General features: G+C 40.5%; 2 protein-coding genes across 3 annotated transcripts; one reads left to right on the top strand and one right to left on the bottom strand.

The window, feature by feature from the left end:
* Positions 1-547: 547 nt before the first annotated feature.
* Positions 548-8,861, bottom strand: cwc25 (CWC25 spliceosome associated protein homolog). Of its 2 annotated transcripts, none has more exons than XM_036555910.1 (9): positions 8,697-8,861; positions 7,348-7,520; positions 6,574-6,810; positions 6,115-6,184; positions 5,875-6,020; positions 5,335-5,401; positions 4,434-4,636; positions 3,259-3,423; positions 548-1,054 (listed from the first exon to the last, which is right to left on the bottom strand). In XM_036555910.1, the coding sequence occupies exons 1-9, from the start codon at positions 8,712-8,714 to the stop codon at positions 940-942; spliced, it is 1,194 nt and encodes a 397-aa protein (XP_036411803.1). In that variant the 5' UTR covers positions 8,715-8,861; the 3' UTR covers positions 548-939. The 2 variants fall into 2 exon arrangements, with proteins under 2 accessions (XP_036411803.1, XP_036411804.1); XM_036555911.1 differs by having other exon boundaries at positions 5,335-5,398.
* Positions 8,862-15,517: 6,656 nt separating this feature from the next.
* Positions 15,518-17,348, top strand: LOC118796903 (somatostatin-like). The gene is made up of 2 exons (XM_036556052.1): positions 15,518-15,702; positions 17,130-17,348. The coding sequence occupies exons 1-2, from the start codon at positions 15,574-15,576 to the stop codon at positions 17,346-17,348; spliced, it is 348 nt and encodes a 115-aa protein (XP_036411945.1). The 5' UTR covers positions 15,518-15,573.
* Positions 17,349-18,746: the final 1,398 nt, after the last annotated feature.

Here is an 18,746-nt window from a genome sequence, read left to right as displayed (position 1 = left end):
ACGGCTAGCTGTGTATTTGTAATAAGACAATTCAGTAAAGCAAATGCATAGCATTTGTATTAACAAAGAAATAAAATAAAAGTTCTTACGTCTTGACCTCATTAAAAATACAAAATTCACAGAAAAGACAGTTGAAAGGTAATCACCAAAAACACTAGGCTAATATACACAGATCAGGTATAACATTATGACCGCCTCCTTGTTTCTAGACTCATTGTCCATTTTATCAGCTCCACTTACTATATAGGTGCACTTTGTAGTTCTACAGTTACAGACTGTAGTCCATCTGTTTCTCTGCATACCTTGTTAGCCCTCTTTTACCCTGTTCTTCAGTGGTCAGGACCCCCATGGACCCTCACAGAGCATGTACTATTTGGGTGGTGGATCATTCTCAGCACTGCAGTGACACTGACGTGGTGGTGGTGTGTTAGTGTGTGTTGTGCTGGAACGAGTGGATCAGACACAGCAGTGCTGCTGGAGTTTTTAAACACTGTGTCCACTCACTGTCCACTCTATTAGACACTCCCACCTTGTCAGTCCACCTTGTAGATGTAAAGTCAGAAACGATAGCTCATCTGCAGCTGCAGTTTGTGTTGGTCATTCTATAATACTTCATCAGTGGTCACAAGGAGGTGGCCATAATGTTATGCCTGATCGGTGTATATCATTACTGTACAATAGGCCATTGAGCACATTATATCTAATTTAATGAAATTGAAAAGAAAGACATTTAAAATGCTGTACATTGTAAATACATCAGCGCTGGTGATCACACATCTGTTATCTGTTCTCTGTCAGGGGAGGCATCTTCAGATCAGTATGAGGTTAGGTAGGGCTTGCCTACAACAAATTCTATATACAGAATAATAAACTGGCCCTCTTTTATTTAGAGAAACCAGAGAAACTGGAATAGTGGTAGGTGTCCTTCTCTCTCTGCGCTCATCTTCTCATGAAGTTTTTCTCCAGGGAGGCAGAGGTCCTCTGAATGGAGTGAATGTTTCTTTTGACTCGGTCCTCCACTGATGAAGTGGCAGCACTTTCCAGCTTCATGTTGCTGTATAAAGAAAGGCAACATAAAAGACATTTAAAGTATCCCAAAAATCATAATTTAAACCATACAAAAGAAATAATCCATAACACTTTACCATAGGGTCGTGGTTATAAGGCTACACAACACCTACATAAACCTTTGATGACAACTGACAAACATGCTGACATAGACATACATAAACTTTTCTAAACCCTTACTCCAATGGGAGTCATTTGTCATAAAATTTTGCCAAATTTGACATTAGGTATCGTCATAACTGAAATGACGAGCTTTATATCTCATCCCATGTCACAGTGACAAAATGCTGGTAGGTCAAAATGGTTGAACAAAACTGCATTTTCTGGGGACCTTAAAGTGAGTTTCATTTGATCATTTTTAAGATTTAACCTCTTCAACTCCTTGAGACCACCGCTGGTTCCAAAACGCACTTTGTCATATTCTTCATAACTTTCATATTTCATAAGCTACATTCTAAAGGTGGGGGTCGTATGAGAGCTGTAACTGTCTTCTTTCCAGTCAAATAGATGGGTGATGTGATTTTAAACCCTTATAATAAAAGAAGCTGAACTCACAACTTTTTTTGTCTACTGAAAGTCGACCCATTTTTCCACAAATCTGGGCTGTAAACTATGAACAGATGGCGTCTCTTCAGTGATCTGCTCTGTAAACATTATTTTTATAAAACAATACAAAGAGCGTCTAAGATTTTTGGCTTTCAGCAGTAAATTGTAAGCATATAGCAACATGTGTATGATCATAAAACACATGTTCTGTTATTTTGAGGGGAGCTTTTACAAAAAATAATAAAATAAAAATTTACGTTTATTTCATGCAGTTACTGAATAATTTGCCTTATGATTTGGTCAGGTAAATTCAGATGGAAAAACCAAAATATACCCTGGAGAAGCTGTCCCATCATCAGCACTGTCACTGTGATACACATAAGCTACAAAGTAGAGCTGGCCGAGATGGTAAAAATATAATATCACGATACTTCAAGAAATTTTCACAATACACGATATGTCACAATATTTTTTCGGACATCTGATCAGTTGGAACAGAGAAAAAGGAACCAGTAGTTCTACATTTAAAAAATACTATCAAAACTGTGAACACAATGACTTTTATTCAATATCTGGCACACTGCGTCGCACTAAATCCAGGTAAACGCGACTAACTTTGCTCTCTTTATTAAGAAACATGCAGGTGGTCAGTATCTACAAGTACGGACGATATAGACGATATGTTCAGGAAGGCATATTGTATTGTGTTGTGACATAATTTATCATGATAACGATATATTGTCATATATAGTTGTTATAATGTGCTATGTCATTTCACCCAAAAAAGGTCAGGACAACCCAATATCAGAACAAATATGAGTATGTGTACATGTATATGTACATATACATAAAGTTTAAAGATAAAACGCTATGTGCATAATGATTATTTAAAATGCAATGTATGGAAAAAACATTTAAAATCAAACGACCACAAAAAAACACTATATGTCCAAAAGTATCCAGACATGCAGTTAGTTAAGTCAGCTATTTTAATGTGCACTCATTGCTGACACAGGTGTTCAGCTGTGCACACATCTTGTATAATCTCCACAGTACAGCAGTGGCCCATACAGTAGGACACTCTATGAGTCTAAGGTGACCAGGCCTAATGCCAAGCATGGGCTAAAGGGGTATAAAGTCTCCCAGCATTGGGCTGTGGAGGAGTGGACCTGTAAGCTCTATCCACTACCTTTGGGATGAGTTGGAGTGAGCCAGAACTGATCACCCAACATCAGTACCTGACCTCACTAATGCTCAATCAAATCCTCACAGCAATGTTCCAACATCTGTTGTAAAACCATTCCAGAAGAGTAGAGGCTGTTACTGCAGCAAAGAGGGCCAAACTCCCTATTAATACCCTTCATTTCAGAAGAAACGCTGGAGGAGCAGGTGTCATTTGGACATACAGATACAGGCAGTGACTGTACAGAATGAGACCACAGTGGAATCACATACAATCAGTAACTTGCTATTACATAGTTATTATACACTATACACTTTTACGACTCAGGCAGTGGTGTTCTAGAAGTACTGACGATATCTAGAATGTGTTCAGAAGAACATATTATGACACAGTTTTGTCACTACAGTCATGCTGCCCAGCCCTAGTTTAAAGCACATCTGATTAACTGAATTGACACTCACTGTATGAAGCTGGCATGGTGGCCATGTCTCGCATCATCCCGGGTTCTCTCCTGTTCGTCTTGTCGTTTGTACCTCTTCACGTTGCTCTCTCTCTCCTCCTCTCTTTCACGAGCAAAGCCCAGCATCTCTTTCCTCTTCTTCTCCAGCTCTTCAGCTGAGAGACGCCTGAGAGAAAAGACAGTTCCAAGTTAAGAAAGAGGACAGACGCTGCATGCTAATGTATTTTTGCCACACTGTGATTATTTTATGCCACACACTGTTCTCAGGGCCAGTTAGCCAGCATCACACAACAATCAACAAACTACTATTTTTTATCTTTGCATATTTCAGAGTCCAAAGCCATTTCACTCAGTACTCTTTATCGTTACAGTACTGTGAAGCATTAACTTCCCCCTCATCATGAGTGTTTTTGATTACTAAGTTATGTGCGTAAGTCACAGAATTCACACCTTCATTACTTTATTCACTCTTTTGTTGTCTGTAACATAAGAATATAAACAATTCACTGAGCTAGCTAAGCTAGTACTGCCTCCACACAGTGAGTGGGGTTAGTTTAACAGGGTGTTACAACTAAGACCCCCAAAACAAACAATGACAAAAGTCCATATTCCTCCCATAAAAAAACCCAAAACTTTTTTTTGTTTGTTTTTGTAGCTTTTTGGATGTTTTTATGAACAAATTCTTCAAAAATGTACTTTGTGGTCAAAATAAATTTTCCAGGGTTTGGCCATTTTTCAATAAATCATATTTCCTTTGATTAACATGTTTTTTTATTTATGTATATAGGCTGTAAAGCTCATGTGGTTCAAAACAATATATAACTGTACTGAGGTAAGTGTGTTTTGCAGCAAGCACCTGTTACAATTAACTCCTGAGCACCTACAGGGCAAGTTCATAACATTTGCACTCACTCTGCTTTCGGCTGAACTGTTTATTAAAAAAGTTTGCGCTTTCAGCAGAGATGTATAAAAACAATAACTGTGCTCAAATACTTATAAAATGAATAAACAAAAAAACACAAAAGGTGTTAGATTGTGTCCTACTCTCCCCAAAGTATCTTAAACAATCGCTATACAGAGCACATAGAGTACCTAATGATGAATAGGTGTAAGTTGTGTCTTGAAAGCTGATCCTGTCAGACGCAGCTTCGTTCGTAAGAGGGTGCACAGACTTACTTGCTGTAGTTGGTGTTCTGGGGTCTGCGGTAGCGGTCTCTCTGTGTGGGGGGGCTGGGGGCTTTGGGTTTGGACCTTTTGTCTGATTCATAAGACGAATGGTTGTTCTTGTCCTCTCTGTGACGCAGCGGAGAGCGGCTCCTGTCTCTATGGTGATCTGCATGGTTCGAGTCTGATGAACGGTGAGATCTGCTTGCTGGTAACTGCAACAAATCAAATAAAACATCAGTGCTGTTCAGTGCTTAAGATCTATTTGTTGTTTTTCAGTTGTTGACACATTTTGAAAAGACCTGTTGCTCTTTACATTGTGTGTAAATTTCATGAAGAATGGACCAAAAGAAACGGACCAAAATGACTTGGGGGGGCGGAGTCTGGTTCCATTGACTTACATTAAGAGTAAAGCAGGTGTTTTCCCATCTCCTGTAAAGTTACCATTTTGGAGATACAAGGTTTTCTTCCAACAACAGCGATAGATTTATATATATATATATATAGTAATGATAAATAATTTGTCACAATAATCCGACATTTAAATAACATACACACAAACCAACACATATAAGCGCAAACTGACATATTGCTATGAAATGATATATTTTGTGGGGCAGACAAATTTATCACGTTCCTAGCAAGCACCAGTACATATAAGCCGAAGGGTGTAAATAACTTGTTATTAATGTTAATGTTGCATATTATATTATATTTTTCCACTGGCAAAGGAAACCATCAGCACACAATAACTATAGAGATATTTCAAATGATCAAATATCATATTATTATTATTATTATTATTATAGAATATCAAATTATTGTGACTATTTATTCCATGAGTTAAATTACTAAAAAGACCCAGTTGTCATTAGCAATCAATTAAAAAGGAAAAATTGATTTAAAGACACACCTGGAGTCCATAGCCAGATTTCTGGTGTGAATGAAAACTTCCAACTCCATTTTCTTCCTTTGATCTGCTGGAACAAACATAAAAAATGGTTTCAATAAGTTTCATATAATTAGTTTTACTTATACACCCATCAGGCATAACATTGTGACCACCTCCTTGTTTCTACACTCATTGTCCATTTTATCAGCTCCCCTTACTACATAGGTGCACTTTGTAGTTGTACAGTTACAGACTGTAGTCCATCTGTTTCTCTGCATACTTTGTTAGCCCCCTTTTACCCTGTTCTTCAGTGGTCAGGACCCCCATGGACCCTCACAGAGCAGGTACTATTTGGGTGGTGGATCATTCTCAGCACTGCAGTAACACTGCCGGTTAGTGTGTGTTGCACTGGTCTGAGTGGATCAGACACAGCAGTGCTGCTGGAGAGACGCTTAAGGTGCACAGTAACTAGCAGTGTGTGATGTGTGACATGAGGTGACGTAACTAATGTGGTGTTCGAATACAAACATAACAATGTTGTAGTTTTATTTCTATTCCTACCTGTGCTTTCTGTCTTCCTCATCAGAGCTGGAACTCCTCCTTTTGTGTTTCTTATCTTTCTTCCTTTCCTTCTCTTCCCTCTTCTCCTTCTTGTCCTTCTTCCTCTTCTTCTTCTTCTCTTTTTCCTTTTCCAGATTATGACGCAACTGTGGAGCACAAAGGCGAATTAATATCACACTTGGTGTTAATAAAGTGCAGTAAACAGTGCAGTATGTTCTGACACGCTTTCAGATGTCTTACCATTTTTTGGATTTCTTTCATTTTAACAGGATTTGTGAGAATGCTTCTCTTTTTGTCCTCCTCTCGTTTCCTGAAAAAGGGTGAAAGAGTCATTCACCTTAATGCACCAGTTTTTAGGGATGCACAATATCAGAACCATATCAGTATGGGCAGCTAAGTGTTCAAAATATTTAAACATCATCAGACAGATGTTTCAATTTAGCTGATGTTTTCTCACTGATATTTGATGATGTATTTAATGTACTTCAGAAGAGCTGAATGTTTACGTGACCCCAGGTTACTGCATGAGAAAATATCTGTATTTTATCAGTTTTACTGCATTTTTAACCCTAAAGAAGTAAATGTAATATATATGTAATGCTAATCTTGGCAAATCTAGTCTCAAATTGTACATTTTAAAAATGCACACATGTTGGATAAATGTGAAGAGTAAAGAAAAAAAAATTCCTAGAAACTCACCGGATCTCGAAAAGCGGATCTTCCCTGATCTTAGCAGCCATGTCCAGGCTGGAGACTGAGGTGCTGGGGTTGAATATAGAGCCGGGCAGAAGACCAGTCTCGGTGGAAGGGCCGCTCTCTGGCTCCTCATACTGCTGCATGATCTGCTTATCAACGGGACGGCCCAGGAGGTACTCCTCACGGGAGATCTGTCCCGCTGGGCCCTGATACATCCAGTCCAGACGTTCATCTTTCTTTCTGAAATGTCAAAGTAGATTACTGGACACCTTTCAGGGCAAAAGAGAAAATATTAAACTGATGGGTTCTGAAAAGAGATAATAAACGCAACAAAACCCTTTTGCTTTTGTTTTAGTAATGTGATATTGTGTTTCATGTGTTCATTTTGCCCACACAATGTGAGCTTTAGGTTAAAAAACGTATATAATACTAATAATAAAATAGAAATTGACCAATTTGGTGGAAAAGAAAATGGGCTGTGACACATTAAACATACTTGAACGTGTACACAATTTCCACATGAATAAAACATATTACATGAACACGACTCTACCTTTGAGTTTACTTACTTTTGACAACGTCTGTGATGATGTAACATATTTTACTGGTGTAAAAACGATTTGCACGTTTCAATCAAGCAAATTCAAAGTAGTATTTTTTATGTGTTGAGCATAAGTCTGACAAACTGACAGCAGTTACTGTCTACAGTTATCCTGATGTCTTAAATTTCAATAAATGACACTGCATACGAATGAGGTGCAACGAGATACCACACACTTTAAAGCGCCCGTCTCCTGAGCGTATTTGGTGATTTCCTCTCGAGCTCGTTCCTCTTTCAGCTCCTTCTGCAGCTCTTCGATCTTCTTCCTTTCGGCTTCGTGTCTCTGCTCCGCTTTCCACACCCGCTCGATGTTCTTCAGCGTTTGCGGATGCCAACTTTTCTTCAAGTTCTGAACAGACAGAAGAAAATAACAGTGCTGAACCTCCAAACTCCAGCCATGATGACACGTTTCAACAGAACAGTTTACAGAAGAAAAGCCTGAATATTCCCAAATCACCCTGTTATCATGAATTACATCTGATCATATATATTAGACCTGATTAAAAGTGGTCAAACGTAGGGAAAGCTGGGCTGGACAATATCCAGCTGCATAGTACAGTGATGTGTTTCTCAGTGCTACTGCTGCAGTGTTTTCCAGCTTGAACACACACAGCTCAACCCATCAGTTCAGTTCCAAATCTTTTATGAGGGTAAAATAGGTGCTCTAAAGAGATTAAGCCCCCCGTAAGCTTAAATGTAAGGTAACTGAGCTTGTAAGGGTCATCAGCGTTCCCCCCTCTTAAGGCTGACTGTGTTTGTTTATGCATTCCTATTCTGTTAGCCCACACAGCAGCATCTGAAACAGCGTACCCAACCTTTCTTGAGCGCCTACACAGTCACGGGAGTGTTACTGACCCTGTCTTAGTAAGTCTTAACTGAGTAACTAGATAGTGAGAGATTAATTGAACCCAGCCAACTCCAACTACTGTCATCTATGGCGTTCCACAGGTATCAGTACTTGGGCCACTTTTATTTAGTATTCATATGCTAGTATTATGTTTTCTGAAAATTTGAGACAGTAAGTCATAATTATTAGATGTTAAATCGTTATTGCGAGATACTAAGTCGTAATGACCGAAATGCTAAATCGTAACTGTGACATTAAATCTTAATTACTGGGACTGAATCTCATTATTATGAGATACTAAGTCGTAATAATGAGATGTTTTCCGTAATTATGACTTAGTATCTGTTAATTTTGACTTATTTTCTCATAATTATCACTTGGTATCTCACAATTATGAAAGATTTCCTTATTGTTATGAGACACAAAGTCATAATTACTGAAAACTTCCTCATTATTATGACCTACTAAATGTATTTTTTCCAGTGGCGAAAACGGGCTTCCATATTTTCCCTTCGGGTCTTGCTTTTAAAAACCTCGAATGGGTTTTAAAAAACCCATTTTTTGCTTTACAGAAACATGAAAACATGGAAATGCTACACAGCTAACGCAGCTAGCACCCCAAATGTGGGCCTTAGAGTGGACAAAAACCTCAGAAAGCTCAGTTAGTTCGGTTCTTACCAGATCACCGCCTCCCATACTGACGAAGACGGTTAACGAAGATGCGATATAAAATAAACTGTGTACTAAAATACTCAGAAAAAGCCCAAAGCGACGGTCGATTTCCTTCACACAGCCGCCATCTCTGTTGTGAAAGTGTTAGCGGACGTACACCAGCGGTGCTGCATCAACAAGCGCATCCCTCCGCAGCCTGCACCCCAAGGACCCATGTGGTATCTGCGGCGTCTGCCTGATTTAAAGCAGTGAACGCCAAACTGGTATTCCTCTAAATGTACTACTCCAAATGCTACTTGAATTGAACTGAATGAAGGTGTAATGGGATGAGATTCAAAAGGTTAAAATGCTTTTAAATAGTTATACATTTCTGAAGTTTCTATACTCATGGTTCTAACTTGCCAGAGCTAGTTTAACAATCCCCCCCCTCATACCATAGATATACATACCTAGATGGGCCCAGCCAGGAGCGTCAACGGCGCCGCCATTTTAGGGCGGTCAACGTCACTGCTGGCTTGCATTCAGTACCATTACAGAGCAGCAGTTTAAGAAAAATACTGTCCAAAATTACACTGTTTCAAGAATATTGCTGTCAGAAAGCAAGATATGATTATTGTTATTTAACGGAGGGAACGCAGTGATCCACGCTCATGTCTGTATGATGTTTATGTGTAGATATGGCTGTGTGGTTGGTGAAGCACAGAGAACCTGTTGATGTGATTGTTTTTCCTCTGTTTTTATATTAAGCTCATTTCATTTAATGGTCTATTCAGGAGATCTTAACTTTATGCAGTAGTTATTTATTTACAATGATGGTTACTGCTTTGTAGGTAAATTATAGCATTCCTTAATCCGTGTAGATATTCATAACAAATTAACGTTAGCACCGTCTTACACTAACCTGAAATCAGCTTCTTATTTGCCAGCATCTTGTTTGAATTTTCCCTGTTCCACCTTAAATGGTGCAGCTTCAGGCACCAGAAAGTTACTGCTGCACCATTTAAGGTGGAACGGGAAAACTCGAAGAAGCTGGCTGAGAGGAAGCTAACTAAAGCTTCGTCCTTCTTGCTGTGTTTTATTGGGTTTATTTTATTTTTAATGTTTATAAAGATTAGAAGTGATTCACACATTGGTGGATTTGCTTATTGTGTTTTTACCGGAGTGCTAAACTCTGTTTTTAAAGTCAGGTGCAGACTGAATACTTTCCTGCTGGTCCGGATGGATAATTAGCACGATCAGTTATTAAATAAATAAAAGCTACTGAGAGCAGATCCGTGCAGCCTAGATTACTCTGTGTCTGAGGATTATAACAAAACAAATGTGGTGAAAATCGGTTGAGTAATAAGGACGTTGTGGCTGATTTAAACCTGAGACTCTTCATCTCTCAATACAAGTGAATCTGTTCACAAGCGGATCGTGACCGCTCCAACATGGCGGACGCGCAGACGTATCGCCTCAGAACAACAGGCAACGCGGCATCCAGGAACGTTGCCCCCGACACATCCAATCACATTCGACAAGAAGCCAAGGGATGCAGGATTGTGCGGGGACGTATATTAGCGCACCACGGTGCACAGCTCCTTCTTCTGCGTTATACAGTTGGTGAGAATGAAGATAACGTTGCATATCGCCCCCCGGTGGGCGTACAAATAAGTGCGCAGTGATTCCTGTCCACGCTTTTGTGTTCAGAACAGGTGAGAAGGACAGTTTGGACCAACTCTGTCAGTCATAATGCTGAAAGTCTTCTTAAATCTGTGGTCCCTTTAGTGCCATTGGACAAATATTAACAACCTTAAAGCAACCTTGTGTGTTCAGAACTTCTAAGACGTACCAGCTGCATAATTCATTAATTAATAATAATAAGTAATTAGTAATAATACAAATAATAATAAGTAATAGTAATAACAATAAGTAATTAGCATTAATGCTAAGATAAGAAATGTCAGTTTAAGAGTGTCCCCTGTAGAGGATGTGTGAACTTATTTTCACTTAGAAAATCAACAAAACATGTCAGACCCTAAAACGACCATGTGTAGCCGATGCGTAGGCTGCTTGGACGCCTCTCCTAATTATTGAGTTCAGCTGTTTCAGCCAAACTCACTGCTAGCAGGTGTACAAAATCAAGCACATAGCCATGCAGTCTCCATAGACAAACATTGGCAGTAAAATGGGCACTGAAGCGCTCAGTAGCCACGTTTACATGCAGCCTGATAATCCGTTAGTAATCTGACTAATAGCTCAATAAGAACAGAATACGTCCATGTAAACACCTCAGTGGGAATACACTAGTCTGATTGAGGCCATTCGGAATACAGTTTCTATCCGATTGAACGAGGTGGGTAATCCTGTAAATAATCAGTTAAGCAGAAGAATAATAACCATGTACATGCCTGTATCTGAATACATTCCCAGTCAGAAAGTTTAAGTCCATTCTGATCATGTTCGTCACGTCATAGCAAGTAGCAAGAAAGTTTATACCGTTCAACATGGTGGAGCAGAAACTGGTCTGCAGAGGAGACGAAGTTTATGCTCTGATCTTTAAAAGACGGCGGTGGGACGGACGTCCAGCTTATGTGTCTCGACGTCTTCCTCTCGGCCTTCTTAATAAAGACATGTGAAGGACGTTTTCCTGAGTAATTTAAAAACACAAGCACTGCTCACTGCTGCTCATCTCACTCTGACTGGACTCACGTGATGCTTGTTGTCATGGGAACATCTACACTAAGTGGTTCTCAATGCATGTGCATAATTTTATTTTACTTATAATTACTTGTTGTGTGGATGTAAATAGAGATATTCCATCAGATTGTTGAGTAGAGTGAGCATAAACACCTCACTCTTAATCAATAATAGGAATGTATTCAATCAGATTGCCTGTGACTTTACACATAGCACTGTCACAGGAGCTTTGCCATAAGCCATTTCATGAAATACCTGCTCTGCTAGATCTGCCCTAGTCAACTGTAAGTGCTATTACTGTGAAACAGAAGCGTCTAGGAGCAACAACAGCTCAACCACGAAGAGCACACAAACTCACAGGGAGGGGATGCTGAGGGCTGAAGCGCGTAGTGCATACAAATCATCTACCCTCTGTTGCATCGATCACTACAGAGTTCCAAACAGCCTCTGGAAGCAACATCAGCACAAGAACTGTTCATCAGGAGCTTCACGAAATGGGTTTCCATAGCCGAGCAGCAGAACACAAGCCTAAGATCACTATGTGCAAAGCCAAGCGTGGCTGGAGGGGTGTAAAGAACGCCGCCACTGGCCTCTGGAGCAGTGGAAATGTGTTCTCTGGAGTGATAAATCATGCTTCACTATCTGGCAGTCTCATGGACAAGTCTGGGTTTGGTGGATGCCAGGAGAACTCTACCTGCCAGGATGCATAGTGCCAACAGTAAAGTTTGGTGGAGGGGGGATAATGGACTGGGGCTGTTTGTTGGGGTTTGGGCCCCTTAGTTCCAGTGAAAGGTGATGTCGATGCAACAGCACACAAAGACATTTTAGGTAATTCTATGCTTCCAGCTTTGTGTCAGCAGTTTGGGGAAGAGCCTTTCCTGTTCCAGCATGACTGAGCCTCTGTGTACAAAGCGAGCTCCATAAAGACTCCAAAAAGTTTGGTGTGGAGGAACTCCAGTGGCCTGCACAGAGCCCTGACCATATCCCCACTGAACACCTTCGGGATGAACTGGAACTTTGATTGTGAGCCAGGCTATCTCGTCCAACATCAGTGCCTGACCTCACAAATGCCCACAGACACAGCCCAAAATCTTGTGTTAAGCTTCCCAGAAGAGCGGAGGCTGTTATGACCCGCAAAGGAGGGCAACTCCATGGTTTTGGGATTGAGGTGTCCATCAAGCTCATATAGGTGTGATGGTCACATGTCCACATACTTTAGGCCATACAGTGTATCTTGCTCAAACATTCAGGTCACTCATTGGTAATGTACCGGTGACGTGTGGACATGAGGTCACTGTACACTGAATGACCCTAGGTTTAGTCCAGTTCGAGCCCTGCTGTTGTAAATGTTAGCACAGACTTTATGAGGTTGAAATGTCAACACTAAGCTCACCTTAGGAACACATCACTGCGTCGTTTACTTAGAAGAGTTTGCGAAATGGAAATGTGGCGTGATTTACTCTGTCGGTCTGTTTTTGTTTTTAGGGCCAGCTGTTCTCATCATTCTGCATCACTGCCCTGCTTTCAGTTTTATGATGTTAAAGGGGAAGTCCACTGATTTTTCTATATTTCTGCAGAACTAAATGGCTAAGATATGAGGTCATTCAGAGTGGTTTGGTGTGAAACACTTTGTTTTAGAGAAACTTACCGAGTCAGAATTGTTCACAGTGGTGGTGATAGGAACCAGACATCCACCTCTAAAAGCTCCCTCACAGAAAATGATTACATGAACTGGTTATGAATGCGCTGCATGATGTCTGAGACATTGTTGTGCAATAGTTTTAGGCTTAATACATATTCTTTAATTTCATTCATGGCAGAGAGGTGCATGTAGGGCAGGGGCGATTCTAGGATCAATGAAACCAGACATTTTTTTTCTCATCATATCTTCTATCATTCTGTAACATTAATTAGCTGATACAGATACAGACAGTCCTAGTGTGGCACCTTGGCTTTAATATGAACACATAGGCCTACCAATGATACAGCAGCCAGCTTCTCTCACTCGAATTCAAACAGTGGACAGTCATTGAATGACAACCTGCAACATCAGCTTGTTGAATAAAAAAACACCAGATAGCTAAGGATAACAACATAAACAGTGATCTGTTATTCAGTACTCAGAAATGAGGCCTGCTGCTAATGACTGTAATGTTTGGCGCTGAGTGATAAGAAATCCTCGTCTGCGCTACTGACTGGAGCCACAGCACCACAAAGTCACACTTACGTTTTTTTTTTAAAGAACGACTTTTTACTCTTATTTTTTAGCGGTGCTGGGACTCAATGTAGGGGTGCTGGGACTCCTAAAAAAGGGCTAGACCCACCTATGATGTAGGACGTTGTAAAATTTAAGATGCCTCACTTTATTTACCATCATCATTAAGAAAATGATAACAAACCACATGAGGAGCAGAATCTTCGCAAAAAACAAAGTAAACGTGAAGTAAACGGAAATCAGAACGCATTTTTCTTTATTAATGTGACATATTTTCAAGTGAAACAGGATACTCAGGTGGGAAATAGTTGTGGGTGGGACAGGATTTTATTGTTAATGATTTGTTGCCAAAAAAAAACAAAACAAAAACAGATTTTGTCAAAAAATGTACTGCAATATTTAAATTTTCTGTAGTTTCTGAAAGTTGATTTATTATTTGCTGGAATCCTGATTTTCTCTCTCTCTCTCTCTCTCTCTCTCTATATATATATATATATCCCTCCGCTCCACCGTCCACAAACCTGAGTGATCGCGTGCGAGCGGCGGGACGACAGCACCAGCGTCTCAGTTTACTATAATTCCCTGCGTCCATGGACCCCTGGATCTGCTGCCTTTACCTAAGGGGGAACATTAACTACCAAAAGCTGAACTAAACAAGTGAGTTTTCAGCCTAGATTTGAAGATTGCGACTGAGTCTGAGTCCCGAACATTTTCTGGAAGATCATTCCAGAGTTTGGGGGCTTTATAAGAAAAGGCTCTTCCCCCAGATGAAACCTTCTGAATTCTGGGAACTAATAAAAAGCCAGCACTCTGTGATCTGAGTAATCGTGGTGGCTCATAATGGGAAATAAGGTCTTGCAGGTATTCAGGAGTGAGCACTTTATACGTTTATTCAAACATTGGTAACGTACCGGTGACGTGCGGACTCGCATGAGGTCACTGTACACTGAATGACCCTAGATTTAAACCACATGAGGAGCAGAATCTTCGCAAAAAACAAAGTAAACGTGAAGTAAACAGAAATCAGAACGCATTTTTCTTTATTAATGTGACATATTTTCAAGTGAAACAGGATACTCAGGTGGGAAATAGTTGTGGGTGGGACAGGATTTTATTGTTAATGATTTGTTGCCAAAAAAAAACAAAAACAAAACAAAAACAGATTTTGTCAAAAAATGTACTGCAATATTTTAATTTTCTGTTGTTTCTGAAAGTTGATTTATTATTTGCTGGAATCCTGATTTTCTCTCTCTCTCTCTCTCTCTCTCTCTCTCTCTGTATATAAATATAAATATATATATATATATATATATATATATATATCTCCCTCCGCTTCACCGTCCACAAACGGTGTGTGTGTGTTCACGTCACTCCATCATCAACTGACCAGCCTCTCAGCCTCACAGTGACACACAGCACAGTGGAGGAAAATACAATAAGAATGCTGGACATGGGCTCTTTAAGTGTTTCTCTTTATTTTAAGTGAGCTTCAGTGAAATGTTTAAGTGGAAAGTGAAAAAAGCTTTAATTTTACATTCAATTTTAGGTTTGTATGTTTTAACCCTTTATGTTTTTTACTATCTGAACAGCTTTACATTCATCCCTTACGATAAACACTGAAATGACCAGTTTCCCAGAACCAGATTTAGGCGAATCTTAGACTAAAATGAATTTCAAATGCACTGGGACATTTAGTCCCAAACTAGGCTTAATACTGGCCCAAGATGTTTTATGGCAAGTGGTCCCTGCTTTATGTGTTCTTTCCTTAATGACTTCACGTGAAACTAGGCTTGTAAATAAAAGTGATGCGCCAGAGTTTTATGGACAAATTAATGATGACTGAAATTCTTGGAAATTGAGACTGATCCCCATTATGTCCCATATGACGTCAGGGTGGGCATAAAAGACCACCCATACCTTCTGAATTAGAACCAACACTTACAGTCCCTTCTTTAGGCAGAACCTGTAGTGCAGCAGAAGACGGGAATAATGCTGTTCCACTGCGCCTTCCTGCTCGTGTGCCTGGCACTGACAGTCGACTGTACGCTGATAGAGTCTTCACGTCTGCTGCTGAATCCAGATGTGGACGCAGTGCGCATCGCTTCTGACCACGAACAAGTAAGTCATTAAAGTCACTGCTGGAATTTTAAAGGAAAACTGCAGTATTATTTCTACCTAAGCTGTATCTGCTGCATCTGTAGTGGATCATTGTCAGTACTGCAGTTACACTGATGTGGTGGTGGTGTGTTAGTGTGTGTTGTGCTGGTCTGAGTGGATCAGACACAGCGATGCTGCTGGAGTTTTTAAACCTAACCCTAACCCTCAGTGTCACTGCTGGACTGAGAATAGCCCACCAACCAAAAATATCCAGACAACAGCGTCCAGTGGGCAGCGTCCTGTGACCATTGATGAAGGACTAGAGGATGACCAGCACAAACTGTGCAGCAGCAGATGAGCTATCGTCTCTGACTTTACATCTACAAGGTGGACTGACAAGGTAGGAGTGTCTAATAGAGTGGACAGTGAGTGGACACAGTGTTTAAAAACTCCAGCAGCACTGCTGTGTCTGATCCACTCAGACCAGCACAACACGCACTAACACACCACCACCACATCAGTGTTACTGCAGTGCTGAGAACGATCCACCATCCAATAGTACCTGCTCTGTGAGGGTCCATGGGGGTCCTGACCACTGAAGAACAGGGTAAAAGGGGGCTAACAAAGTATGCAGAGAAACAGATGGACTACAGTCTGTAACTGTAGAACTACAAAGTGCACCTATATAGTAAGTGGAGCTGATAAAATGGACAATGAGAGTAGAAACAAGGAGGCGTTCATAATGTTATGCCTGATTGGTGTATGCAAATGAGCTCTGTTCTGATTGGCTGGCCTGTATTGTGCATCACTCAAAATCAAGGCTGAAACACTCCTTATAACCTAAGCGTGAGTGGGCGAGGCTAAACTGCTGGAGGTTGAATAGATGAACATATGTAAATGAGTGACATCACAAAAACACTTAATTCCAAGGTGGCTGTTTCTGCAGTCTAGTCTACATATCTGAACTGGGGATGGTGTGATATGTTTTGAAAATTCATCAAAGTTTATATTCCACATCAAACAATCCAGATTTATTTCATAGAAAGTCTTATTATTCAGTAACTACAGGGACCTCAATACAAACGAATGGAGCTATTCTTAGGTTATAGAAGTGTGTAATAAGACTTTGGGCCTGCCAGCTGGCCCAAGGCTTGTTAAGGGGTTGGAAATGCAAGGAAAAGTACATGAGCTCTTTAAACACATGTGTACTAGAAGTTTATGGACAGATTGACCTCTGCCATTGACCTCTATTGGAAACATTCAGGAGATAACCTGCTAAACTGGCCGCCCCACCAGCGCAAAGTAGACGGTCTGATTAGGGCCTGTCTTAGTAAATCTGGCCCATAGACGTTAATTAGTGATCTGATGACTTTTGCGTATGTTTTTCACACATAATCCTCCCTTAGATTGTTCAGAAGTGTAAAATAATGATCTGTTTTGATTTTTAGGCACCTGACGGCTACATTTTTCCAGATTTTGTCATATGGCGCATAGCCTTAAAACAAAACAAACTGGAGAGCGCCACACCCTTCAGAGAACATTCATCAGACGAGAGGGACGTCATGAAGCGACAAGAGGAGGCCGCAACTTTCAACACCAAAACGGAGGAGAAAAAGCGCAAACCTGGGTGTAGAAATTACTACTGGAAATCATGGACAGCTTGCTGACCACCCTTTTGGTCTGACACCTGATTACGGTTTCATGGTTTCCTCTAAATGGTGCCTTTATTTTTCATATTGCCACAATGTTGACACAGTTTTATTTATGTTTGCATTTCTTTAAAACTATTAAACTCTGCCTTCTTTCTTTTTGGGCTTGTTAGCATTCTTAATTTTATCATAATGCTATTTAAATGATTTGTGAAACTGATTTTGGAGAGTGAGTTCTGCATCAAATAAAGCACATTAAACCCACATGTGTTCAGTGAGATTTTATCTACCAGGATCACGGCAAGATCTACACATACATTTACCACTGCAAACACTTAGCAACTTAACAAGGAGACATTCACTTTAAACAGAAACATATTCTGGAGAGAATTTGAAAGCAGTGTTTTGGACAAAAATCAAATCTTCCCAATCCCCCCCCCACCCCCCCCCACCTTACCCCAAATCAGATTTAAAAGCTTGATGCTCACATGTGAAGACCCTGGACCAGCCCCTTCCTACCTGATGGCAACGGCAGAGCCACATTCAGGGGAGCCTGGCCCCTTCCTATTTCTCCCATTATAACAAGAAAATAGACTGCCAAACACTAGAGGGCGTCTGCAAGTGAGTTCTCAGTGAATGCAGGTAAGTGGAGCTAAACGGCTGAAAAAAGGAAAAATGTGTTTCTAGCCATTTATGTGGGAGTTTTCAATTTTACAAAGATAAAATTATGTATTCTAAAAAACAAATAAAACATACCAGTATCTTTCCGTTTTTCTAGCAAACAGGTTTTGGGCAGTGGGACACTAACATTACTGCTACTGAGTGCTAACTGGTTAGCATTACTGCTACTAAAATCTGATTTAATGGCACTGATCAGTTGGCATTATTGCTACCAAGAGCTGATTGGTTGGCCTCACTGCTACTGGGTGCTGATTGGCTGGTATTACTGCTACCAAGAGCTGATTAGTTGGCCTTCCTGTTTCTGAGAGCTGACAGGTTGGCCTTACTGCTACTAAGAGCTGATTGGCTGGCACTACTGCTACTGAAAGCTGATTGGTTGGCCTTACTGCTTCTGAGAGCTGATTGGTTGGCTTTACTGCTTCTGAGAGCTGATTGGTTGGCCTCACTGCTACTGGGTGCTGATTGGCTGGCATTATTGCTACCAAGAGCTGATTGGTTGGCCTTCCTGCTTCTGAGAACTGACGGGTTGGCCTTACTGCTACTAAGAGCTGATTGGCTGGCACTACTGCTACTGAAAGCTGATTGGCTTACATTACTGCTTCTGAGAGCTGATTGGTTGGCCTCACTGCTACTGGGTGCTGATTGGCTGGCATTACTGCTACCAAGAGCTGATTAGTTGACCTTCCTGCTTCTGAGAGCTGACAGGTTGGCCTTACTGTTACTAAGAGCTGATTG

The sequence above is a fragment of the Colossoma macropomum genome, unplaced genomic scaffold, assembly GCF_904425465.1.
Source record: "Colossoma macropomum unplaced genomic scaffold, Colossoma_macropomum, whole genome shotgun sequence".
NCBI classification, from domain to species: domain Eukaryota; kingdom Metazoa; phylum Chordata; class Actinopteri; order Characiformes; family Serrasalmidae; genus Colossoma; species Colossoma macropomum.
This window is presented reverse-complemented; position numbering and strand designations above follow the sequence as displayed.

Coding starts and splice junctions, on each gene's coding strand:
- LOC118796903 (XM_036556052.1), top strand. CDS start 15,574: ATGCTGTTCCACTGCGCCTTCCTGCTCGTGTGCCTGGCACTGACAGTC. Junction 15,703..17,129: donor TCGCTTCTGACCACGAACAA/GTAAGTCATTAA, acceptor TTTGATTTTTAG/GCACCTGACGGCTACATTTT.
- cwc25 (XM_036555910.1), bottom strand. Junction 6,021..6,114: donor TGAAAGAAATCCAAAAAATG/GTAAGACATCTG, acceptor TGTGCTCCACAG/TTGCGTCATAATCTGGAAAA. Junction 4,637..5,334: donor AATCTGGCTATGGACTCCAG/GTGTGTCTTTAA, acceptor GATTTGTTGCAG/TTACCAGCAAGCAGATCTCA.